The sequence below is a fragment of the Passer domesticus genome, chromosome 1, assembly GCF_036417665.1.
Source record: "Passer domesticus isolate bPasDom1 chromosome 1, bPasDom1.hap1, whole genome shotgun sequence".
Classification (NCBI taxonomy): Eukaryota; Metazoa; Chordata; class Aves; order Passeriformes; family Passeridae; genus Passer; species Passer domesticus.
Genome location: NC_087474.1, coordinates 47,767,790 through 47,795,036, shown reverse-complemented (window position 1 = coordinate 47,795,036; position 27,247 = coordinate 47,767,790). Strand labels below are relative to the sequence as shown.

Sequence of the window (27,247 nt, the reverse complement as noted above, 5' to 3'; positions counted from 1 at the left end):
AATAACTAGGCTAAATTGCATAAAATACAGAATATAGCAATATCGAATATTTCTTATGACACATTATGTATGCTGTGGGAGCCATCACTTAAAAAATCTTGACTTCTGTGTTTTTAAAATATCTTTTGAAATTTAACATTAATGTGGGGTTTTTTTTCCTTTTGCGTGAAATTTTTTTTTCTGTGCCCACTGGTGATAAAAATCAGATCATGAATGCCACCCTAATATCCCTGTGAAAAATGCATAGCAACCAGTCCTCCTTCTTTATTTAATGAAAACTGTTACAAGGAGAAATAAATTACATTATGCAGTGAAATGAGAAGGCTAAACAGGGAGCTCTGTTACAGCCACATTGCATCTCAGTACATTCTTTTAAATGATCTTGGATAAATGCTTTAGAAAAACAGGTTGAAATATTACTTCCTTGGCTTACAGACAACTAAAGGGATACTTAAATTGCATGTGTATTCTGCTGACTCATGTCATGCTATTTTGCAATTTAGCAAGCCCTTGGTTTTTGTACTGCTGTACAATTAACAGTTCCCGTGCCAAGGCTGCACCGTGGAGGTATCAGGAATGGTGCTCAAGCCCTGACCTGAGCAGAAGTGAACTCTCGTGATTGCTGAAGCTAACCTCTGCAAGCTGCTGTGGCAGCATAGCAAATCATGCTGTGTTCACTCATGTTGGGACTCGTGAGCTGTGGTCATCTCTTTTTAGTCTGCTTTCAGTGTCATCCTTCCTTTAATCTGTTTGATTTGATTCTAATGTTTGAATGTTTTAGCTGTCAGACAATGAAGGCTTCATACGTAACTTGCAGGACCTGGAAGACTGATCTGATACTGGCCTTGTGAGAGTCTGATTATTTCTGTTTAGTTCAAGAAGATAGATTCATTTTCAGTGTCAACATTACTGTTATTCTTCAGGCATTCCACCATCCTCCTCCTCTTATGACTCCCATTTAAAATCAAGAGGAGTTTGTATGGAGCAGCAGGATCATTTATAATTAACAGCTGTGTATTGCATTTACCCATCAATGATTTACCCAATGATTTTTTTTAACTTGCTATAATTGGAGTTCAAGTGCAGAAATTCTGTTTGGTTTTATCCTATTATGATAAGAAACTGGAATTTTTCTAAGGGTCTGTGATATTTTGGTGTCTAGCTGTCCTTGGAGGTTTATGGATGTTTAAGTGTCCTTATATTTATTGTAATTCTTTATTCTATATTCTGATTAACAGAACATGATAGGTGTTTTACGTTTTTAGTCAAAATTGGGTTTTCTCCCTAAACATCCTTACCACATTCTTGTCTCATTTTGGTGGATTTGCTACCTATATTATGGTAGCCCCAAGCAGCTCCTGTCAAAACATGGAGGATTCTGGATAAACACAGTTTTAAAAGTATTTCCCTTATCAAACAGGATGCAATCTATTTAACTTGTTAATTCTAGTTAAAATGGCAAGTTAAACTTTAAAAGCACAGTGCTATCTGAAATGCTTTAAAAACGGTTACAGCTTTATGTGGCTTCACAGGCGTTAGTTACCTTCACAGCTGCTGACAGTCTTGAATTGGTGTTGGAAGGTGTGCTGTGTGAGTAGCTCTGACAGCCACACTTTCAAGACTCCTTGTTTATAGGTCAAGGTGGGGTTTACTGTTAGTAAACCCAACTATTTTTATGGTTCTGTACTAGCACGGAGGTACTAACTGGTACATGTGTTTTCCATGAGCTGGCTGGCTAACTCAGAAGCTCTTTTAAGAGAACCAAGATTCAGAAGAGGGGTAGAAAGAAGAGAGAAATATTGCTGCTTATTGGGGGTTAATCCATTTCATTTTTCTCTGGTGCAAGAAGTATCCCATAGATGTAACAATGAGACCATAGGCTTGAGGCTGGTTCAGGTCTCCCTGTTTGCAGGAGCATCTGAGGATCAGGGCTTTTGTGGTCCACTTCTCAAATTGAATCCAACCTAGCTTTTTGGGTGCTGTTGAGCCTTTAATATTGGACTGCATGGTGCAGTTGTAGGAGTTGCTGATGGACCTGTGCTTGGTCCTTTCTAAATATTGGATATTTTCTGAAGATGCTATTTTGCAATTTAGAAGACAGCCTGTAGTGTGCCCACAGCTTCGCAGACTGGAGACAGCTGTGGATTTAATTAAAAGTAAATTCCAGAACTGAACTTACTGCTAGATACTTTTTTTAAAGGTATGCAATAGTTTTATTAATTTTCTTTTCTGTTGGATTTCTAGAGGAAGAAAATGAAACTTGTCAGATTATTATGTGTATAAAAGCCAATGTTCATCTGTGAGAGCAGTGAAAAATCACCTGTGCAGCACAGAAGCCTAGGCAACAGCAAAAGGAAAAAATAACTTCAGCCCAGTTAATTCTGATCAGCATACAGAAAATCAGCTGACAGTTGAAGTGTGAGGTTTTAAGGAGAAGAGAGAGAAGGTTGCTCAAAGATACAGTTATTTTAATTGAATTATTTTGGAAAATAGCTAAACTACCTAGTAGCTGAAGTTAATATCAAATATATTTTGTTGTAAAATTAGTTTTTCAAATCCACTCAAGTCTTTTTACAATATGGCCATAACTTATTCTGTCAGGTGATTACTCATTTAGCAAAAAAAAAAAAAAAAAAAAAAGTCTTAGGGTAATAAATGTTTTGATATTTTAGACTGAGATTTTTTCATTTTTGTAATGGAGTGAAAATTTTCACTCAGTCATTTTTTTTTTTTTTTTAAGACATGCATTATTGAAAGTTCAGTGATTCTCTAGCAGAGTTTACTCTGTTATTTACACTTGCTTCTGATAGTATCTGCTAAAATTTGGAATATTGGTGAGCTTACTTATAGTCAGCACCTATACATAACAAGCCCCTGGGTGTTTTAACCCCATTTTCAAACAGACCATATTTGCTAGGGATTTGGGCAGAGAGGGAAGGAGGGATGTGTTTGATCTTCTATTTATTTATTTGTTTATTGAAAGTAATACTTATAAACTGGATGTCATAATGGTGTGATTTTGAGATATTGTAGCACTTACCAAACTTACTGGTTTTGGAATAGTATATTTGCTTTATTTTTCTATATGAAACTGCAGTTCTCTCTCCCTCCTCTCAGTGTCTCAAATTGTACAGCAGATAAGGGGTTTTAATCAGTATTTGATCAGGAGATTTGTTTTGCTGTAGAGGGTGTCATAAATTAAGCAAAGTACATAGTAGATTACTTATATTGTCTTTTGCATAAAGTTCTCGGGCACCTAAGTTTTCTAACATCAGAAGAGAAAGTCATAAATCCTTGCCATTGCACTTTGACATGTTACAATAAAGGATGTAAAGGATAAGGTCTTTTTTTTTTTCCTTTCGGAAGGTTGATTTGCAAGAAGGATCACAGATCTGAAGAGAACTGGGATTAGAGTGACAGAAGTGGTTATTGACTTGCCCTTTCTCATAGTTGTGTCATGTTTCATCAGCCTTTGGAAATCTTGAAGGTATCAAAATAAATCCTGAGGCTCAAATGGCATAGTGTTACATAGGAAGAACTAATTAACCAAACAGACTTTGTGTTCTACACAACAGGATGGTTTCAGTTCTTGGAAGGGCAAGGTCAGCCTGTACTCTAAATATGGGTACATAGGTGCAAAAACCTTAATTCATGGGTGAATTTTATAAAATGCTTATGGGGAGAAAAAAGATTATGCTGAATTACACCAAAATATACATAAGCAGGCAATACAAAATTTTAGCTAAATATTTTAAGGCAACTGAAGTTTCAAAGTGCTCATTAGATTCTGAAATCTTAGAGATACCTTCTTTAATTATTATGAACGTAGTTTTTTGGTTTTTGGGGTTTTTTTGTTTGGTTTTTTTTCCCCCAAAAAAAACTTTTAAATGAAAGTTCCATTTAACAGTCTAATTTAAGGGCTAGGCTTGAACTCAAACCTGGAAATATATCTTTACCTTAAAGAATTTTTAGCATCGAGCTGTGTCTAATATATATCATAATAATTTCCCGCCACCTACATTTTTCTTCTTCAAATTTCATGCAATATATTCTCCTCTGTGATTTTGGTGTTGTGCTTGATAATCATATTTTTGTTTTCCCTGTTACTGAGCACAGCAATGAAAAAAAATGTGATGATATGGCCATTCTGCAGTGGAAATCAAATGTATTGCAGGCTGTAGAGCTTTGGTCCCACACCTCTCTCCTGTAATTTAAATCTCAGTATTTTTAGATCATTGATGTAGTTAGTGGTTTCTAGTGCCAAGTAAGACAGATTGTTTCACTGCAGGTAAACACAATTTTTGATATTATAGGAGTTTTTTTTAAATAATATTTGAACTTCTGGAGGCTTCAATCTATATAACAAGATTTAAAGTACTGGAAAAGCTCACTGTTTTTCTGATTGCTTTTTGAATGTCCTTTTGGATTAAATATATATTTTTTCCTAGTTTAAATTTAATAGAACATATTCCTTGGAGACATTGGCTTGAATATTTGATTTCTTCTGGGTATTCATTGCTCTTTTATTAGTTCCTGTGTCATGAAGCTTTCTGGCTGGGTGAATGTGGAGTGGCCAATTATGCTTTTCACAAAACTGCTTATCTCTCTCATAAATATATCATAATTTCTCTCCTGAAAAACACAATCAGACATTGAAACACTTTCTCTGCCTTTTCTTTTGTTCATGATATCACAGGGAGCCTGGAATTACCCACTGGAAAAGGCAAACATAATGTTGAAACCACAGGGTTTCTGGCAAGATCTTTTCAGAAGCCAAAGCTGCAGATCTGTGAACTGGCATTGCGTGTTCTGTGAACCTGAGCTTCTGCCTTTTTTTCTCTTGGCTATTGTAACTGTTTCTGAAGAGGATTTCTTCCTCTTGCTGGCCATGGGGGTGACATTGAGAATACCTGACTGGTATTTCATATCTGAGTGTCTTCCTTTGTTTCTTCAGCAGATGATGGCAATGTGTAACACATTGTCTTGATGCTGCTAAAGAGGAAACGTGGTGTCTAACAATACATATTTTGGGATGGGTTTTAGTCTCTTTTTCCACATGACAAGGGAAGTGACAAAAGTTACAAAGCTCAGTTTCTACAGGTGAGCATAAGTTGGGGTTATTTGGCATTCCAGTGCTAGGAGCATTATTCAAAAAGGCCTAATGCTTTAATTGGCTTTTGTAACGTGTATTTAATCATTAGGCCTTTTGAGTTCTAATTTATACTTCTAATTGGCATTTTTCTTAATTTCATTTTGAAACCATGGCAACATAGAGTATTGAACACAATCCATAGCATACTTAGGGCTCCTTTTTTGTAATGTATTGTTTTTATTGCTTAACTGCGTTGCCTGAGACCAGAAAAAATTGCAACCAACAAAATAGGATTAATGTGTTTTCATAAAGTACAAATAGCCTATATTCAAATATAAATATATATAGATTAAATACACTAAAATATATTTTCATATAGCTGTTTATATCTAAAATACCTGTTTATAGTTTCTCTGTAGTATTAGGGCAGAAAGATAATGCCTCTGCCTTAATTTTCTTGTTCTTCAGAATAAGAAGAAACAATAACGAGAAATATTCCAATAATGAGAAAAAAGATATGTGGATCTGATGTTAAAAAAAAGCCATTCTTTAGAGAGTCAGAGTTAAAAACAGGCCATCTCCAGACTTGATTGAAAACTGTGAAAATCTTGTCCATATATCTTGAAAGATTTTAGAGTGAAGAGCAGTTTATAGCAGAATGAGTGTACTTGATAAGACTTTGTCTATGTAAACTGTTCTCAGTCGATGTTACTCTCCTAAGTCTACAAAATGCACAGAAGTAGTCATCATCAAAGCATTTTTATTCCAGTATATTTTCTGATAAACACAATCAAAGAAATTTTAGGACTGTTCCATTGTTGATAAAGAAAAACCAGTAAAATTATACATTCAAAAGTATAAAACCATCTGGTACTGGGAACTCTCGAAGGATCTATCTAGCCTTTGTGGGTTTTGATAAAGGAGACTTGGCTGAAATATGAGCTTAGAAAACTTACTTAACATTAAAACAAGCTTGATATGAGTTGTCTTTGAATTTGGAAAGTGTAATTGCACTTTCTGAGCAGCAGAGTACGTGAGGGGATGTCTCATAGTGTATGGTGATGCTTTTTTGGTTTTGTTTTTTTAATCTTTATTGCTTTTGCTTTTTTTTGTTTTGTTTTTCTTTTTTTCTGGAATGAAGAATTTTACTTCAGCTGCAGGCTGGTTTTGTTTCAGAAAATGGCCTTAGGAAAGCAGGATTAGGTGCTATGTTTAATTCTGGTAATCAGAAGAGACTTTTGGAGGAAAATAAAGTAATTTTTTTTCTGTCAATTCTTATATGAAAGCTTTTGCTGTTTTGCAGTCAGTGTTTGTCTGCCAAGGCAATTCTAGTTGTTAAGCTCAGGTCTGTTTCATCAGTGTAATGCTGCTTTGCTCTTAGCAATTATTTTCTTTCAGGATTTGCCAATTAAGCTAGTGCTAGTGAAAATGCACCTAATTTGTCAAGAAATGGCAGGATGAAATATAGGGGCTATTATTTAAATTGGGAAAGAAAGAGATCAGGACAAGCACGTGTGAAATTCAGTGATACTTGGCCAGTTCCTGTTGTATTTTCATCAGTTTTATGCCTCCATCCCCTGGTGATGTTTAAAGCAATTGCTCATGAGTTATGAACCATCTATTTACTGTTATGGATTTTAAAATACTGTCCTAGCAGTGAACAAAATTGCTTTGTTTCTTTTATTTAGGGATATTGTGGGCTTTTTTCCCCCTCCTTGGACTCAACTGCTTTGTGTTTAGTTATTAGTGAATGATGAAGGATGGCGTAGCTGGCTGCTCATTTGTTACCTGCAGTCTACCTAGACTGAATTCTTCAAAGGCATATATGCTCAAAATGCAGATGAACAGTGCTTAGGTTTTCTAGTCAAATCCTTAAGCTTTAGGAGGAGCTGAGTAAAGAAGTAAGTTAAGTTGATCTTGTAGTTCTATGTGTCAGGCAAAATGGACATAATCTGTAGCTACCTGATTGGAATGGCAAAGAGAAGGCATTGAAGGAAGAAAGAGTAGGGATGGCTTGACTTAGAGAAAGAAGAGATGTTTCAAGAACTCCTGCATTCAACTCAACTATGTGGATATATTCTAAAAATTAAAATTAGTGTAAACTTTATATTCCACCAGATTTCATTATGCATAGAAGTGTATCATGACGTCAAACCAGCAGCTTTAATTATCTAACTGAGCTTGTGCTGGGTATCTGTAGCCTCATCAATTCAGTTCAATTCAGTGGTGGCTCCCACAGTCTGGCTCTCTACAGTAGCTCTGATTTGCCCTCAGCGCTGCTGAGACCCCTCTGTGGGGAACCCAGGTTCATTTATGCTGTGCTGTTGATCAGGGTTTCATGTTGAAATGATAGTATTCTGGGATGTCCTTATGTTATTCATTGTCCTTAACTGGCTTTTAGATTTTGTGTGCTCCTCTGGTGCACTCACCACTATGTGTTGATGGGTGGAGGGACATCTGTGTTCAGAGTGTAGTCTTGGTGACAAGTGAGGAAATGATGAAGCGGACTGTTGATTGACAAAAAAAATACAGACTAGAGGTGGATAGTAGTGGAAACAATGCAGACCTGTTTAGCTGGCAACCAAAAGGAATGGGCTTCTTTAAACCTAACAACAAATGATGAGTTGATGTGCAGTTCATTCCCACAGGAAGACAAAACTATTGTGATATCAAGAAAGCTAATTAAACTGGAGGGCAATTACTGGCACAGTAAGAAAAATGTATAAAGTATTTGATGTGTACGATGGGGTAATGGAGATGATATCCTGGCAAAGCAGTGAGATTCTTGCACATCCTTACAGCAAAATTACTAAAGCATCCTCCCTGGACATCCTGTAGTAATAAAATAAAGATATTGGTCTCTAAAGAGGACTTTGTGATATAATTATCTTCAGTAGCTGAGAAATAGACCTGATTATCTGGGAAGATGAGTTTTGGTCCCTCTTTCCATTTGAGTTCTCTATTTGCCCATACTGGCTGTTGTTTCCATTACAGGATTTAGGGAAAATTACTTTTGTGCATTTCAAGGAGATGTGTGTGCATTGAGGATGGCTTGGAACCTTGCTGTATCTGTCTTTGGACTCAGGAATCTTTTGCTGTTTTCCACCACCTAACAGTGAGACCAGTTAATTTAATGACTTTGATTTTAGGGAAATTTGTCAGGTTTTCTGAGGGAATGAGAGAAAATTTGGCATATGTCTTTGAAATGCATGAGGCGCTGTTGAAGGCTGTTCTAAAGCAAACAACTCATTCCAGGAGTGCTGATTTGTACATCTGATTAGCTTGTTAAAAGTTTGGGTGTTACTCAGTTCCTACAAAAGTTGTGTGATTGACATTTATTAGCCAGATCACTCAGTCTCATATCTTTTCATGCTGATCCTGGAAGACTTCAAGTGATCATTGTGACAGATAAAAGAGCTTTCTTTTTTTTTCCCAAGCCTTATCTTAAGTATTAAAACAAAGCAGACTCTCCCTATAGGCCATCTATATTTATTTTTCTGGGTAAAGCTTCTAGATTTGCAGAAATATAACAAGCTGGAGGGAACATCATTCTTACTTGTCTGAAGATGATGACATTGACATGAGGTCGTCTGACAGGGGATTAAAGTGGAAAAATATTCGTGGCAATCTCTTAGAAACAAGAGGACCTCTTTGAAAAAAGGAATCAGGTGTAAACCACAAAAAGCTGATTTGCTTCTGGGATTTTTCTTTGGTTGTTAAACTGCTCTCGAGAATCCTTGCTGTTATTTGTAAATACTGGGTTTCACATGGAGATTGGGATGAGAGCCAGTGCCATTCCAAGATAGACGTTTCAGCTGGGAGGCTGCTCTGTATTATCTAGTTGCCTCTTTTAAGAGACAACTGTTTTTTTGTATAGGATTTGAAATCTAGTTCAGTGTGTTTCAGTCTGCCCTGTTTTTGTCAAGTTTAGCTGCCACTGCTCATTGATTTCTGGCCTGTTTAAGATGGGTCAGAGGCCTCTGCACTGTTGCTTGTATGCAGATGCTCATGTTTTTTTTAACTCATGGGAAAAAAAAATAGCGTCTGCTGACAGTCTCTGGTAAAGTGCCATCAGTAAATGAGTCTAAATAACCTTTTATTTGCAAAGGTCTGTGGCATGTAGGAGCAGAAAATGTAGGCAATCACACTATTTATTTTTTTTTAGTGATGATGAAGTGGGGACAATGTGAGGAGGAGGAGGTGGGAAATAAAATATGACATCAAACACTTCAATTACAAATATTTTTGCACTGTTTTTTTAAGGTTTAGCATTCAGTCTTTTAACAATCAATGAACTTGTAGGATTCCATGCATTTCACAGCTTTAAGCTTGGTGTTTTTTTTCATACTAAAGCATTTTGATACGAGAACTGGTATGGATTATTATCCTGCTATGCTAATGCACTGGCTTCCAAGTGCATTTCTGTATTTCTTTGGGAAATGTGGGAAAACAGTGAAAAGGAGCGCAGAGTCTAATGATGTAAAGACCAGAACTAGGGCTAATCCTAAAGACTGGGAGATGGACTGAGTAGCAGTGTGTTTGATCTAAAACTGCAGGATTTCTTTTACTTGCCTTTTTTGTTTTTGATGGTGATGTTTCATTGGTTGGGGTTTTTTTTTCTTTTTTCTTTTTCTTTTTTTTTGTTGTTTTGTTGTTTTCTTTCTTTTTTTTTTTTTAATACATTTTATATCATGAATGTTTTCTTTGAAGACACCAAAGAGTTGAAACTTTTGTTTTCATTATGAAACCTGAGATTTTCTTTGATTTTCTTAATGGTAGAAACAAGAATATTTAAGTAAATGTCAAATAACAGGAAGTTTATGGTTTAAGACATGAGAATCTGGCAAAATTGAGGGTTGTGCCTACTGATAATCTTAAAATAATGCTGGAGTCCATTTCCAGTGGATTCCAGGAGTCTGATGATTTAGCAATAATGAGGCAAACCTCTCTTGATACATATGGGTGAGGTTTATGTCACGCAACGGAAAGCCCAACTGACAACTGTGCTCCCAGCCCATGGAGTCATACGTGCAAACCATTCTTGAGAGTGGAGAATCATGATGGGACGAGAAGGATCCTGGCTTACAGATATGGCCAGCGTCAGCAAGTTTTCAGTAGCAGGAACTGTTCAGGCTTTGGAATGACTTTTACCTCTATGCTTGGTAGATTTGTTTGAAGAAAAGCTCTTGGATTTCACTCTGTCAGAGTTCTGTCCTGCCTCCTGTTGATTGCTTGTGGTTAAGAGTATTCTCTTTGGCCTTAAAGCCTGCTGATCTCCTCTCTGAGAGAGGACATGTGTGATACTGGGAGCATAATTATCTTAGAATGCCTGCTTCATTACAGGTACCTATGAGGCCATCAAAACATCTCGTACATAATACAGAAAGGGCTTGCTCACCTGGAGTGGCCTCTGAGGGCTTTGTCAGATGTCTCTCTTGATTTTCAGTTGATGGTGAGCTCTCAGGTTCTTGTTGCATAGGGCTTTCTAGCATCTTTGCTTGCTTTTCTGTTCTGTTTTGTTTTGTTTTTTTGACAGTTCTTCTTCTGGGTATAGATTTTAAACTCTTGCATTAAATTAATTGTATTCCTTCCCACGGACTTTTCTTGGAATTTGCGTGGTATGTGTTGTATGAATGTGTGTGACCATCCACGCCTTCTTCCATTCCTTTCTCTTCAAGCTCTGACTGTAGTTGTTCAAGCTCAGTAGTACCTTCAGCTTCTAAAATGAAAATCCTGTTAAAAGGAAAAGAATTTAAGAAAAAAACTCTCAGCATTCCCATCCCACAGTGTATGCTGAGCAGCTGGTGCTTATAAATTCTATGCAAACAGATTATATTTCCATTAAAGTGGATCTACAAGTGACTTGGTGGGTCCCTGTATTTTCTGTTGTATTGCTGTATGCAATACTCAAGTTGCTTTAAGGAATTAGGGGCTGAAATTTTGCCGCAAGCTCCTGGTGACTGCTAAGATCCCAACACCCGATGAAATTTTGCTCCCTTGCATATCAAGAAGGTGGTTTTTGCCTAGCAACAAGCTTTGTGGTTTCTACCTGAGGATCAAAAACAGAAGTGCATTTGTTCAGCCTTTTGCGTCACTTCAGTACTGAAGGTTTTGACAGTCAAATCATCCCTGACATTTCTGTTGATGCGCAAGAAAGAGAATAATCCAGTGTGTTTTTCCATAGCAGTGCTGTCATTGCAACACTGACAATAGTAAAAAGTACATTCATCACTGAATAACGAAATATCCTGGAAACATACGAGAAACAGAGACACACTTCCAGCAGAAAATGTCTCACTTTTAAGGGCTATTTTCTGACTGATTCCTTTTTGCTATTTATACTCCCTAAAATATTTTATGGAAACCTGAGCCCTTCTGAAAACCCACCCAAACAACCAGAAGTGTATTTTACGTATTGTAGTATGTAAATGATTAGTCATCACTTGTAAATTGCTTAATAAAGGAAGAGGAAATCTATATTAAGAGACGGTGAAGAGCTGGATTTGATTGCTGTATGTCTCACTTCTTCTTGCCTTCTTTTTGTTTCCCAGAAGATAATTATGAAGGACTTCTTTAAAAAATGATCCTAACAGACGTTCTTGTTCTGGGTTTGAGGATAGTAGCTGTACATTGTAAGATTATTTTCCATTTGCTTGTGTTTTCTTGGAGAAATTTATGGACAGCTTCTTTTGTTTTAATTTAAGATTCTCTGCTCTTCTTCTACATTGCTGGTGAAAAATAATGTCTTCAGAAATCTTAAGTGTAACAATATGGGGAACTCGTTTTATAATGAAATTTGCCTTGGGTAAAGTATGATAAGATGTTGAGCATCTGTGCACAAGACCAAGTCTTGGCAGATCTCTTCACTTGTTGCATATGATACCCTTTGGTTGGTTTGTTGTCTGGTTTTTGTTTTGCTCTGTTTGTTTGTCTTATGAATAGTTAATTCCCAACAAATGGTCACACTGGAGAGTTCTGAAATAATTTTTTTGTGTATTCTGATTTTGGTACAGATATCTGTGTTTCTGTTGGTTTTGGAGGGTTTTGATTACAGCAGTCTATTTCCTGGATGGCTCTTTTCCAGGTGAAACCTTCCTGCACTGTACTGTCTTGGGATTTTTGGTTTGTGATTGATTTTGGTTGATTCCCTCTTCTAACCTCTCCCCCATCTCTCTTTTGGAAGTGTGGGGGAAACAGTCGTTGGAAGATGGGTATGAGGAAAGGATTTTGAGTCAGTGGTTTATTCACTCTTTGCTTGCTGAGTATTGGCTCCATGAGATTCTTTTGCATGTGCTTGACTACTTGGGCATAGTTTTCCATGGCGTTCTTCCACTCCCATTGTGAACCTATGTTTCTAATGAGCTAGAATTTCCAAAAATATCCTGCAAGAAATACCAAAAACCTAGTGGGAATACTTATTTTCTATTACTCTCTACAAATTATGAAATGGTTTAAGGAAAAGAAATGGCTGTGTTTATAAATTTGCAGGATGGCAGTGATAGTTTACAAAACTGCCTGCTGGTCTCCTCTGTGTGCCAGAGCTCCTGGAGAGAGCAGGGCTGGAATACTGTGAAAGGCTAAACTCCACTGCTGGTGCAGCAGAGTTTTTCACATGGCAAGTTCCAGTGTGCTGACACGTGCTGTGTGGCAATTGCAGCCATACACAATGTAAAACGTGCTGCAGAAATTATGAATCTGATAAAGTCAAAAAACCATAAATTATCTCCCCTTATTCTTGCTTAGCTTGCTCCCTGCTCCCCAGTAGAATGATATGTGCTTTCTGTTCGCTGATTTTGTGTGTCTGCACTGACTTGTTCAACCATGACTCACATGCAAGTCTTGAGAAGAGCTGCCTGTTGTATCAAGACAGTTCAGCGCATGGCCATGGCCTGTAAATCAGTCCAACTCATCCTAAAATGCTCATTTTTCTGTTAAATCAGCGATTCAGCTGGCAAATGCAATCCTGATGAGCAGTAAAAGTTGCATTACTGAGGCAACTCTTTCTTTAGGTTTATTTCTCAAACCATAACCTGGAAATTACATTTTTCCTCCTCACAAAATGCTTCAGAAGAATTTTATTTTGTGGATGTCATTCTGGGAATAGGATTTCTTCCTTCTCCTCCTCTTCCTCCTCCCATTCTGGATCATTTCAAATTTTATTGAGCTTGCTAAATGAACATCTCAATTCACTACCCCTGGTAATGCAGGTCACTTTCTAAAAGTACCCACCTAGCTATTTTTTCAATAGTGTTTGACTATTGAAGTTTTAATTGGAGCAGAAGCCATGGTTAAAAAGCACGCAGATCTTTTCTCCTCATACTCTCATTGATTTCTGTTGAAGCAAACAGATGAGCTTATATATAAATATGTATATATGCTTTTTTTTTAATGAAAAGTGCTGGAATTCACTAAAAAAGGTTAGAATTGAAATGAGTAATCTTCAGTGCATAATGCAATTGTTAATTTTAGCTTCTTGCGTAGGAGCTGTTATGACTTGAACAGCCGGCTCTAGCCTTCATTAGAGAAGACACAGGCAGTTTTGAGACAGGTGGAGCTGGATCAAGCTGTGAAAGTGACTTGCTGGAAACTGGTCATTAGTGTTAGAAATCTGGTCCTCTCCATTGCACCCCTCCCTTGTGCCGTGATCACTGCCGGTGTTACTTATTTTTCTTCTTTTCCAGGTTGACTATGGTGCGTCAAGCTCTCCGAAGGACCAGCATGGAGATTGGCACTCTGAACTGTTAATGGGGACATGGGACTCACGTCGCCGTTGATCATTTGTGTGGACTTAACCAGCAAAGACCAACAGAAGACACTAGAAAGGCAGTTGGAATTATAGCAGTTTTTCAGGTAAATGGCTTCTTTGATGCAGCTGATCCCAGCGTAATTGTTTTTTTGAGCAGTATGTAAGGCATGTAGACGAGCTGCAGGTTAACCTGCTCACGAGGAGCTTGTGCATGCATGTGCATTTCTTGATGGAAATCCTTATCAAATTAAGGGTTATTTAACAGACCAGGTAAAGGTCTTGTCGCTCATGTTTTGGATTTTCATCAAAGCAGTTCAAGTTTCAGTTGTAACTGCAGAATAGCCAAAATCATCTGCTTTCTTGGGGAGAGCTGTGGGAGAAAGTAGAATCATAAATTAGCTAAGAGTAAGGCAAGTCAAGCTTCAGGTTAGTTTCATATTCCATTCAGTCTGTTTATGAACTTTATAGCTAGATTTCTTATGAAGTTCACAGTCCTTCTCAAACTGGAAGATTATACAGGAAATTGTAATTGCTTACAATGTGGAAACAAAAGCCAAAAGTGGGAGAAGTAAGTGCTTATAACTCAGTATGCTTTAGATTTTTTTATTTAACATATGGCTTAAAAAAAAAAGGTAAGTTATACTGCTTCTGTTGAATGTTTAATTTAAAACTTTGAAAAGAAAGGTGGCAAAGTGTGATTTTGCTTCATAGCTGCCCTTTCAGTGTTGAGAAGTGGCAATGTGTTGCAGAAGACCCTTCCTGAAATAACTTCACATTTCAAATACAGTTGTTTTTCTTGGAGATGCTTCTTAAGTGAAATGGATGGGGAAAGAAAAGTTAAATTATTCATGAGTCTTCTTTGACAATTGATCAGTGGGGGAGTCTTCAAGAGGGAGCTGGGGGCAGAGAAGGAGAGAGAATAATAATAGGCTTTAACTCTGAAAAGCCTTTAAAGCTTCTGTACAACAACCCCATTGTAAGCTGAGAGTAAATGCAGTTCAGTTGAGATTTTTTCATTAGAAGTACCTGCCAAGGGCTTTCTGTACAATTTTCCTAGTACTGAAGAGTGACGTAAGTTTTGGGAAAATTAAGGTTTTAATAATGGAGCTGTTGGTTTGATCCCTGAAAATGTCAACCCTGAGAGATTTATTGCCAAATTTAGAGTTCATACCTATCTTGAATTATTGCCTCTTAAAAAAAAAAAAAAAAAAGAGAAATATATATTTATAGTGGTAGTGAGCACCATTGCTTCTGCTATTCATAAAACCCATGGCTGAATACTAAAAACAGTGTTGTTGCTCATGCTTGGTTTTCATTTCTGTTTGCTAGTCTATTTATTTATTAAAAGAAAATTTTAAAACAATTAGAGGAGGGGAACATAAGATGCCAGAGACCTAAAATAGGTCCTTTTTGCCTGGTACCGTTGAGCTTTGTGGTAGAGAATCGTTCACTGTCCCTGCCTGAACCTTGGCAGTCCTGGGGTTGGGTGGATAGTCACAGCACATTACCTTAAATCTGCTCTCCAGAAAGACTGTTCAGATCTGCTTGATTAACCTGACAGAACTCTGCTGTTAACCAGTATTGTTGAGTCAGTGCATCTCTTCAGCAGGGACATACATAGTTTTCCACTTCTGAGCTGCACATTTTGGTTTGTTTATCAAAGGAACTGAAATTAGGAATTAAAAGAGAAAAATAAATTTCACCCCCAATGTTTTTTTTGTGTGTGTTTGTGTCGTGGTATCTTGACCTTTCAGGTCACCAAATTTTGTTATTTTAATTTCTGTCTGGAAGAATGTCTGAGCAAGGTAAATTGAACCAGGAGACAGCAGAAGAAGCTGCAAAAGAGCAGGAGACTGCCATCTCTGAAGCCAACCCGGACAACTGTGTTCTTAATAAATCTGAAAGCTCAGAAGTAGAGGAGGAGAAGCTCAGTGATTCCAAGACAGAGCTGCAGGTAAGACAGAAATAGTGAATGGGCGTGTTAAATATCAATGTTTTACCATTGCTTTTCCGTTTCTGTGAGTTCTTTCATTGCCTACACTTCCCCTATTTTTCTTATGACTGTTTCTATTTTTTTCCTCTTTAAAATTTTTATTTATTTATTTTGGGTTATTTCACTATAAAATAAGTGTTGTTATTTGTTATACCTTTCAAGCTCTTTAGGCTGCTGTCCATGTTATTACTTGTTCTGAGAAGTTAATTTCTAGACATCTGTTTTAAAACTTGGTGAGACATTTGACTGTTTTCCCTCTTTGGGGATTTAGAAAACTACCTTGATCTCATGAATTTGCAGGTAATACTAATGAATAATTACTTAATGTGTGGTTTGGTTTGTAGGTGTTACTGCCAACAAAAAGTTGTTATGCAAAGCCTAAGAAGGTAATTTGATAAGAAGACTTTTTCGGATGAGGGGTTTTTAATCCTTTTTGCTCAATCGAATAAAAAAATAAAGGGGGAGACCACAATTTAAGAGGAATTTGGAGAGGGGGAGCATTTACTTAAGTATACCTTTTCTTACATTTTTATTGTATGCAAAATTACAGAACACTATGTAGTTTTTTTTGTTGTTTGTTTGTTTGTTTATACCTGTTTGTGAAATGAATGAAAATGGGCAGAGATGATTCTTGGTTTTCCCTGCTTTCCAAACTGGGTTTGGGGAAGCTGCTTTTGCAGTCAGCAACTATTTAAAACATTAGATAGAAGTGATTTAGTCTGTTTATTGGTAATACTTTCATCATGCCCACTGTCTACTGAAGTGATAACTGTTTCTCTTTTTTTGCTATACCCAGAAACGAGGGGCGAATCAGAAAAAGAGATCCAAGGTAAGGGTCCATCTCTGTTTGGAGTTGCATGCTACAGTAGGGTGAAGAATTTCAGTTAAATGTCTGTCTACAATCAAAATTGCTTTCTTTCGTCAGTTGTCTGGTTGAGTTTTTTGTTAGCGTTGCAGGTTTTTTCTTGCCCCCTACTCTATAGTCCTTTTACACAAAGGCAAAGAACTGCCTCCAGATACAACGTGTCAGGCTTCCCTTTATCCATCATAATTTTTTGCTGCTGGGCTTGCTGTGTCCTTGTGTTAGACAGCATGTGTGCTTGTATGCACCACTGAAAAAGGAAAACGTTCACTCCTTTTGCTTTAGTAATTAATGTTTCTGTTGGAGTTTCATTTTAATAGAATAATCTTGACATAAAGAAACAGAGATTGACTAGCTCCCTAAGGGGAGAGTGGGTAGGGGCAGGTGTGGAAAGGAGCTTCTAGAAACAAATGAAACCCTTAAAAACTTATTTTAATTTTTCAAGTGCAGATCTGTAATACACACATATTTTATTGTCCATATTTCTTGGATATATACTACTAGAAGAAGGGGAGGGACTCCCAGAACAAACAAAAAGAAAAGCCCCAGACCAAATGTCAAAAAGAACCCTTGCATTTATGTTAAATTACTTCCAGTATTGGACTATCTGTTCTTTGCTCTTTCGGTGGAAGTGAGTGAACTGTAGCTGAAATGATAAAAGCAAAAAGAAACTCATCGCCTTCCCTGTGTGGCAAATGTCTTGCTGCTTAGACTCCTTTTTTATCTACGTCCAAGGCAAATGCATTTTTTTGCACTGGGTGGGTAATAGTTACCTGAGACAGCTTATGTGGGCAGCTTATGTAACTTGGGGTCAGTAGTAGTGTTTTCTGTTTTGTTCTCTTTCTCTCTCTTATTCAGTCAGGAGCTAAGGGAAAACTCGTGCGGAGTCTTGCTGTCTGTGAAGAGTCATCCCCTCGCCCGGGAGCAGAAAATCTTCATGACAACCAGGTACACTTGCAATCATTGCTGTTAGCTGCATGGTTGGCCTCCATCTCCAGTTGCATGATTGTGTTACTTAATCGGGCATTTTACAATGTCTTTCTTGGGGGAAAAATTACATCCAACAATGAACACGTTTTTATGGTTCTTACTGGTTTAGCGTGAACTTTAATTTGAAATACTAGTTTTATACTATATCACAGGGTGTTGTTTGCTTTTTTTTCCAGACCCCCTGAAAAATTCAGCAAATGGAAAAGAATTCAAAAGAATTCAGATTTTAAAATTTTTAAAAGTAGTAACAATCAAAAAGAATATTAATATGTTCTTTTCTCTAAGGCTATCTCTTTCGAGGCTGCACCAAATACAGTTATGAATATGCTCTGATTTGTGGTTCCTCTAAGACTTCAGTTCATATCAGTGTTCCCCTTCACATAAAATTCAAAGATCCTTCGTTCTCTAAAATACCTTGGTAGAGCCAAGGATGCCTCCTACTGAGTGGCATTCATTTTTTAAACTCTTGGTGTAAATTAAAGCTTATCAAAAAGCGTGTATTTGAGTTTATCTGTACTGGTGGTGTATTCCCAGCAGCTGGTAGAGTTCTGTCCTCTGCACTCCTCACCTCAGACAATAACACTGGTGGAATTCTTTGCAGACTAACTTCAAAAAGTACTCCAGAAAGCAAAAGTTAAGCCTCAGTTACTCCTCTTTGCTTGCCTAGTGAGAGCAAGACTTAAAAAAACCCAGCTAACTAAAACCCAAAATATGATGAACACTGCTTATAATTTATGAGATGTTTATGTGCAACTGAAACCAGCCATCGAGAGAGCTTGAGTAAGTGGCTTCTTGTGAGCTTAGCACAAAAATAAAAAATGACATTTAAGTGTACTTTCTCACTGTTTCCTCTATTGACTTGAAATGAAACAAATCTGTCTCTCCTCTTAGCTCATAAGTAAGGAGAGGTTTTTCTATTTTTTTAATTTTATTGAAACACCAAAAACCAAGTTGTTTAGCAGCAGGACATTTGTATGTTCTACTGCTCTACAATGTGCTTATGCAGTAGATGGGCAGGTTATTTTATCAGTTTTTCTGTTGTAGGTAGACGCTTTTCGCTTGACTTGCATTACTCAAAATACGTGGCTTTTGTTCCAATTTTGTTTGTATTTTCAATTGTTTAATGGAGAACGAGAAGGAGAACAGTATAAAAAGATTGTATTAAGCATTGCTGGTAGTTTACCATGTACTGCACAGGACCTGTACTAAACTACAGAGAGACTGACAGGTGTTGAGGCAAAATCCCTATCCTTGCACCAGACAGAGGAGGGGTTCCTGTTTCACACAGCCTTTGGTCTTACCTGACTGACCAGCCTCAGCAAAGATTTCTTTGACTCTTAAAACTTCTATGAGAGATGAAATGCCTCCCTTGACCCCATCGTGTTTTCTAAGGAAGCAGTTGGCTTGGTGTCATTAATTTCATAAGAATTGCCCTTTTGCTCTTGCTGACCTTTTATTAATGAATGTGGCTCAACTTTGCCATGGAAATCTGGACCTGCAGGCTCCTCCCTGGGCTGGCTGAAGGATACAGGAAGTTTTGTGCCAACCAAATTGTTTTGCTTTCACTTTAGAGGAGAAGTAGCTTATTTTTGGTTTGGGATTTTTTTAAAATTAATTTTTATTTTATATTAATGGTTTATAAACCACAGGGAATTAATTACTAGAGAATGTACGGTATCTTGCCAGAACTACTGAGTATGGATTGTACTGCAGACTTGATGTTTGTACTTATATTTGAATACTTGCCTTCATTTTCCTGTATAAGGAAAAATCTTGTTTACCTGTATTACTTGATCTTGAGTGCTTATCCAATGGTTCACTATGTCCTTACTTAAAAAAAAATGTTGCCTTTAATGTTACAGACCAAGAAGTGTATTATTGCAATTTGAAAATCTATTTTGTTGTTCACTATACTTGTATCAATGTATTTATTAACATTGTATTTTATTATTGAGAAAAATCAATAAAAATCTAAGAAAATACACAGTAGCTTGCTTTCACGACTCTACAGCCCTTTTGTGTGTTTTTTCTAGGGCAAATATATCAGTATTATGTTACATGTAAAGCAGTATTTACTGTATGTTCATATATGTGCTTTTCTGTAAAGTCTGTCATTTTCATCAGTGCATTTTTAAGAACCACTGTGAAGTTTAGGATTAATATCTTGGGAACAACGTGGCCAGTTACATTTTTCTCCTGTTGAAAAGCTAGCACCACAGTCACTCTGTTCTGGGCAGGGCATCAAGTTATCCTTTGGGGTCATTTGGAAATAGTTGATCCAAAGTTTGTTTGAATGAGAAATCAAACTGCCATTTGAAGTGAAAGAAAGCAGACACAGCATTAGTTCTCTGGGCACAACTGAGCAATTCAGAAAACATGTCTCAATATATCCTTATCTCAATGACCAGGAATTCCCACTCTTTGTCTCTGTAGGCTCAGATTTTGTGTGAGACAGAAGTAGGGATGAAGGGTGGTAGGTCAGGTTAAATATCGAGTCCAGGTCTTCATTGCTCTTTTACAATGCTTTTCATCTCAAGTCTTTTGTGCCACATTCAGATTTCACAAAAAGTTAGTAATGATTAAGCTGAGAAGTTACCAATTTCTGTCTTACTGTGGCATGTTTATGCTGATGCCTTGTTTTGTTAGGATCTTGTCTTACATGTCTTGTGATGGCTGATTTGTAGTTTTTTTAAGAATTCAGAAACCTAAAATTTGTAATAATTACTGGAAACATTTTGAATTCATAATGGTTGCTTAAAAGCAACCCTTACTTTAAAGTTTTCTATTGATCTTTTAGTATGCTAGTATTCTTAGAAAAATAGTAAAGGAAGGGAATTCACTAGCATTCAAGAAATTCTGAAAATCTCAAGTATTGGTGAATTAGGTTTTCATTAACATGATGTCAAAAAATTATCAAGCATGCATGATTCTCTTCTATTAAAGAAAACTGTTTTACCAAGGAGTTTTATGACAGCTTTCTTTAAATTTTCTTTTTTACACTACTTAAGCATATAGTTTTCTGGGGTGGGTTTTTTTCTTTAAAAAAATAAAACACAGAAGTATGCTTCCTTCAATTTTGTCCGACCAGAATAGGATTTCTTGAAATACATAAATTATGCCATGGTAACTTAAAAAGAAAACAATTTGGGTTTTGTTAAGACAAAGCCAGTATAAAGTAATGCTGTCAGCAGGGAAAGCAAGTTCTTTAAAGAAATTAGAAAATGCAAAGCAGCTTGAATTCTCAAAATGCTTAAAAATTAACTTATTAAAGCTGAAGCATGTTTCAAAAGGACTCCTAGTCTCTGAAATACTGGATTTGTGATGTCTTAGAGAAGTTCACTTACTCAATGTCCTTGAAAAATCACAGGGCACATTTCCCCCCTTTCGCAAAAGACACATCTGCATATGTCTTTAAATATGAATTACCTGATAAGTTAGCAAGCCCTCTTGTATACAATATAATGTAGAGTTAGCTGGCAGTTTTCTACTGTTAGAGCCAAAAAACTCCATCTACCTGATATGCACTTATGTGTGCAAAACAATTCATATCTACCTGCAGACTTTCTAGTGAAAGGAAAAAAGTTTTATTTTTCAGATATCTATCCATTGGTCATCACTGAACATATGTAGTGTTAAATGATATAATTAAGAAAGGCCATATGAAAAGTATTTAGTATTTTATTCTGAAAAGTTGTAAAGGAGAGTTACTGAAGTGTAAAATAATATAGTCCCCCTTAATAGAGGTAGCCTAAATTTTATAATATTCAAAATATTAGAGAAGTAATACCTACTTACCACTAGAAATTGGCCTCTAAGATATCATCATTCACCTGGCTAAAAAAATGCCATGTTTCAAATAGGAAAGAAATGTATCTGGCTTCAACTTTTCTAGTTACGCATAGTTTAATGCTGATATCTACAGGTTGGAAGCCATGGAAAGCACACTGAATCTTGCCCATAATTTATCTATCTTTTTCCCCAACAGGAATCAATCCAACTGCAGCTTTCAAGTTTTCCTAGCTTGCAAGAAGAAGATAAATCTAGTAAAGATGACTCCGAGAAAGAAAAAGAGAAGGATAAAAATAAAGATAAAAACAGTGAAAAAAGCAAGATCAGAATGTTATCAAAAGGTGAACTTAAAAATATTTGAATTATTATAAATACCATTGCAGAAAGGATTATACATTTTTGCAAGGATGTATTTCTTTATTTGTGTACATGTACACAGAAAAGTGCTTTCATACCCTGAGAAAATTCAGAGTCTAAAATGTATATGCGTAAGAATGTTTTTCATACAAACATTAGGCTTTAAAGTGAAGAAACCTTCCAAACTGAGGTCTTTTATTAGATTTTATTTATTTTCTAATATAAAATCAATCTTTTGAATGCTTAACCATGTTGTTTTATTAGTGACAACAAGTAAGTTGAGTTCCAAACTTGGTTTATATATTTATGTGTTGGTATAAACACACAAATACATAAATACATAAATACATAAATATATAAATATATGTGTGATTGCATAATAAGTGTATATAGTGCATAAGACATAAATACTCTTTTATCTAGATTAATGATAACATATTGATATGTAACTTGTGCAGTGTAGGCATTAGAGGGTAATCCTCTTCACTATTGTTTCTATCTCATGGAGAATTTATTTTAAATGCTGTAAGGAAATTCACCCATGACATTTAACCTGCATTGTCATCTTCAATTATCACCTACCAAGACTCCTTCAGGAAAGATGTTTTAGCTAAATTTGGCATTGCTTTTAGAAATCTTTTTATTAATCTATGGTATAAAGTTGCATTGTAATCTCCCAAAAATAATCATTGCCTACCTGGGTGTGGATCTGCAGCTGGTGCGAATTGTCATTTGGCTTCAATGGAGTTCTCACAGTTCACGCCAACTTGAGGATCTGTGTGTACATTTGACTCAGGAGATAATGCTGAAAAATTAATTCCGGCTACTGTCACGCATCCCTATTACCTGCCTACTCCCAGGTGTCACTGGATTTCAGTCTTTTAATGCAAATAGAGTTCCCACTGGCATGATTCCTCATTTGCTGAGTGTACAGCATTTATTAAGTGACGCAAAGAGACGATGAATAAAACTTTTCTTTCCTCATTTTAAAATTTTTTTTAGTGGTTTAAAGGAAGAACTTGGCAGGGTCTTGAATGGCACTGAAGGTTTTCTATGTTATTTAATGATCAGCAATTTCTGTCAATATTTAGTTTTGATGCTGTGTTCTCATTGGAGTTGTACAGAGGAACAATGAATATCCACCTGATGCTTCAGAATGTATATCTTTCGTGGCTTAACTCCAAATGACTATTCTTTCAGAGCACATTCTTTCTGATTGTTACTGGAAAATGGATTTTGCTGAAATGAAATAAATGAGTGGAGGCTGTTTGTTTTTATTTTTCAGATTGCAGTCAAGAGTATACAGACTCAACAGGCATAGATTTGCATGAGTTTCTCATTAACACATTAAAGAATAACCCCAGGTAGGTATTTCCTGTGTTAGAGCTGACATTCCTGAAATTGTAGTTGGTAGTCTTTAACTTCTTAGAACTGTACACTGTGTTTTATTTGTTCTGGAGATGGTTATGAGGGAAAATGTAAAGGAGGTAGGCTGTTAACTGAGAAAAATGGCATAAAAAAGTAATCAACTTCTGCTCCCCCATCCAGTCACCCATTGCTTAATTTCGCTTTCAGTAACATCTGGTCTTTGTCCTTACCTTGTTTTATGCAGCTCTACATGGTGATTGAAATAATATATTATAACTATTGTGGTTGGAGATTTATATATGAATGTAAAGTAGCTTTCTTCTAGCAATTGTGCACACAATTAGAATCCTGTGCTCAGTGCCAAATTCTGCTCTCAGTGTTGCCATAGTTTTCATTTGGAGCTAGAAAATCTCATTGTTAAATTTGCCTCCAAACATCCAAGGAAAGATCTGTAACATTTTTATACATTGCGATTTTCAATGTTCATTTCAGCTGGATCTGTTAAATAGGTACCATGTAATTCTGCAGTTATTCCCAGGAGAACTGGGAATAACTGGGTACCCAACAGCTTGCATAACCCCTTGTACAGATGATGGAAGATCCTTCAATTGCTTTATCTGAGCAAAATGAGAAAGTTCAAAAGAACTAAGGAATGATGGGGACTCTGTCCAGCTTAGAAACGTGTGGAAATATGCTGGGGAAACTTTTGAAAGTTTTTGACAAGGGAGGGGAGGGAAAAGGAACATCTGAGACTTTCCAGTGAAAACCAGAGCATTTTGCCTGAGAAATACTGTGGCATTGCCTCCTGGGAACCATAGCTCAAAGGTGGTGTTCTTCATTGTGTTCTCTAACTAGATTAGATGTGTCCAGCTTTTCTACAGCAAATCAGTGCCTTGTGGAATTCTGGTATGTGTCAGAAAAAAATGTTTAAAATTTCTGTGGGTAGCAGCTCTTCTTGTGAAAGATCTAGCTTAGGTGGAAATCTCATTTTCCATCAAACATGTTGAAAAAAGACCAAAGCTATCCATAGCAGTGAGAGTCTTTCTGTGCAATGCATTGATTGCAGCATGTTGTGGCTCAAAGCACTCTCAAACCATAGTTGAGCTCATAGAAGAGTGAAATCTGTATGTCAGTGAAGTGCAGAAAAGCAGGTTTTAGTCTTTTGCAGATGATCCAGTGTTAAAAAAAACCCAAAAAAGCATGTTTGATTTTTAATCAAGATGACTGACAACAGTTGCAAAATAGCCTTACGAACACTGTTATGTGAATATTTTCCTCTAAAATGTCTACTCATAGTTGATGGTGCAAATCCTTGCATTTCTTTTTGACAGGGACAGAATGATCCTCTTGAAAATGGAACAGGAAATTATTGATTTTATTAGTGACAACAAGTAAGTTGAGCTCCACGCTTGGTTTATTAAGTCACGCGCGTGTGTTGCAGCGTGGGTTGTGTGAGGGATGCTCTCATATGGACTACAGTGCTCCTGAGGGCTGTTACTGGCACACTGCAGGAACAGGCTTCTATTTCCTGCCACGTGTTGGAACTGCTTAAAATAAAGTCGATGTAAATGAAAACCTTTTGCTTTTCATTGTGTTGTAATTGCACTGGCTCTGCTCATTTAGATCCAAAAATGTAATTAAAGCTTTTAGTGTAGAGGATAATCAAATATGTTATCCTATGTTTTTTCCTTTTTGCTATGTTATTCTAATGCATTGGAAAATAAAACTGAGCTTAGGTGGAGGGATTCTTGCTACTATGTGGTCTTTATAATAAAATATTCCAGTAGCTTTAAAATTAGAGAGTCAGAATAGCAGCAGAAGAAAAAATTATGCTGATGGGAAATAACCATTTTGTCAGTAATAAAGGAAAAAAGGAGTGTTTGCCAAACTAGATCTTTCCAGAATTGCCCTGCATCCGACCTCTGGGAGAAAGGCAGAAAGCTGTTGCCAGTGTCTCAGCAAATCTGTAGGATTGGTTGTGCATGTGGGGGATTGGGGGATGAGTTCTTCCCAACACTCAGAATACTGACTAGGTACCATGAAGCATGAGCTTTGTTTGTCCCAGTGTTGCACATGGAAATGTACTTATTAGAAATTCTAAAATTAATTCATTTTTTTTCTTTCAGCCTTTCTGTAGCAAGCATTTATATGTAAATGCATAACGGAGAAGTTTTCAGTGAGATTTCTGTGCACTGAATTGTCAAATGTATTGCTGTTTTCATTTATTTATGGCTTAGAGCAAAATTTAATTATCAATGCTATTCATTTCCTTTGTTTTTAGTAATCACTATAAAAAGTTTCCTCAGATGTCATCATATCAGAGGATGCTAGTGCACAGAGTGGCAGCTTATTTTGGAATGGATCACAATGTGGATCAGACTGGAAAATCTGTAATTATCAACAAGACCAGCAATACAAGAATGTAAGTAACAGCGTTGTTGTGTTTTTCCTTGTTCCCTTTCTCTAGACAGGAGCTGGTTTGTACCATGACTGCGTGGTGTAATTTTTATATATATATAAATTTTTGTTTGTTTTTGTGGCAGCAGGGAGTGCTGTTTATTGTTTTCTAGGTTGGGAAGGGAGGACAGGGCTCTCGTGGTGAGGTTATCTTAGGCTATAAAGATAGAGGAGGAGAAATCAACCTAACTGATTTCTTGCAAGGAAGCATGGTATCTTGGAATCTTCACTTTTCTTGATTCCTTAGTGCCACCACTTGCTACAGAAGTGAGCTTTTTGCTTTGCAAGTCCCCTGATACCATACAGCTACTTCCCAAACAGACCAAACATATTAGGAAGATTGCCTCTTTCCTTGTTCTGGTGCTGACTGCTTCAAGAGTCATTTTCTGCCCAGCCTGATAATTTAGGATTTGGTTTTCCTCCACTGCCTGCCACCATTCATTCCCTTTTCTTCTCCTGCCATCTTGGTTCCACTTTATTTTCCCTTCAAATCTCACTGTTTGACTACAGAGTTTCTGTGAAATACAAGTTCCTTCTGATGGTTCAAATGCATTGCAAAATTCCTGGCAGGTTAAACCTGTTCTGGCATAAGTTCTGTGCTTCTCCATGAACTGGTTAAAACCGTATAAGGTAAAACTCTATCAAGCTAACCAAAACTCAATATGAACTGTGGTAATGTGTCCATGCCTAATCACCATCACTTTTCCTGCCAAGCGCTACGTGTGTTGAACACAGCCTTCCTGTCCCTCTCTACCTATGAACTACATAATGAAGAGGAAGTAATTACAGCTGGGTAATGAAGTTTTTGTATCTGGTATTGGAACAGGAAAGCGCCATTTGAAAATTGTGTACTTCCTGTATTCAATTAGTAGGAGAAATCTAAACATTTGTTTTATTTATATACCCAGTAGCTAGGTGATTTATTTATATCCAGTTGCAGAGAGCATTTTCCAATGTTGTTAGCTTCTCCTGTAGAAGGGTGGAAGGGCTTGGGGATGGTGCTGGGTGGGGCTGGGAGTTGGACTCAGTGATCCTCATGAGTCCCTTCCAACTCAGCTTATTCTCTGATTCTGTCACTACCTAATTGTTCAAGATCAATACACATTGGTATTTGCTATTTGACTAAGCCCTAAAAGTCTTTTATGTGAACGTAGTAAATTTAAGATAATGGGCAATTTATTTTAAATCTTTTTCCTGGGCTGTCCCTGAGGTACTTGGATACCTGTGAAACAGCACTTCGGCATCCATGTTTGTAAAGGTTTGAGGTGAACCGTGTCCTAACAGTTTGATTTTCAGAAGTCAAGAGAATTACAGTAGCTTGATAAAACACTCAGGCTGCAAAGGCTTAGCCTCAGGGTCTGTGATAATACCTGCCCCCTACAAGGGCTATCTTTGGTTTTGAATAAGAAAAAGCTTGGTATGCAGCAATCTGGTGTTCAGTTTTGAGCTGAAAACGAGTCCCTCTTAAACAGAACACAATCAATCATATTTGAATGCTCTTTAGGCATTCCTCTCTTTTAGAGTCCTTCCTTTTCTCTTCATGTCTATGTCACTGGTGTAGTGCACCAACTGCTACAGATCTTTCCTTGCAGC

General features: G+C 36.8%; 1 protein-coding gene across 25 annotated transcripts in view; it reads left to right on the top strand.

The window, feature by feature from the left end:
- The window catches only part of ARPP21 (cAMP regulated phosphoprotein 21), a 142,015-nt gene that overhangs the window by 23,884 nt on the left and 90,884 nt on the right, over positions 1 to 27,247 (top strand). For 19 of the 25 annotated variants that reach the window (XM_064418801.1, XM_064418789.1, XM_064418947.1 and 16 more), the window contains exons 2-10: positions 13,774 to 13,942; positions 15,593 to 15,792; positions 16,176 to 16,217; positions 16,628 to 16,660; positions 17,552 to 17,641; positions 21,669 to 21,813; positions 23,115 to 23,193; positions 24,529 to 24,588; positions 25,479 to 25,619. In XM_064418801.1, the coding sequence (XP_064274871.1) occupies positions 15,631 to 15,792; positions 16,176 to 16,217; positions 16,628 to 16,660; positions 17,552 to 17,641; positions 21,669 to 21,813; positions 23,115 to 23,193; positions 24,529 to 24,588; positions 25,479 to 25,619 (752 nt within the window). In that variant the 5' untranslated portion in view covers positions 13,774 to 13,942; positions 15,593 to 15,630. Of the gene's footprint in view, positions 1 to 13,540; positions 13,692 to 13,773; positions 13,943 to 15,592; positions 15,793 to 16,175; positions 16,218 to 16,627; positions 16,661 to 17,551; positions 17,642 to 21,668; positions 21,814 to 23,114; positions 23,194 to 24,528; positions 24,589 to 25,478; positions 25,620 to 27,247 lie in introns of those variants that run through there. The other 6 variants (XM_064418873.1, XM_064418882.1, XM_064418811.1 and 3 more) reach the window with 5 other exon arrangements.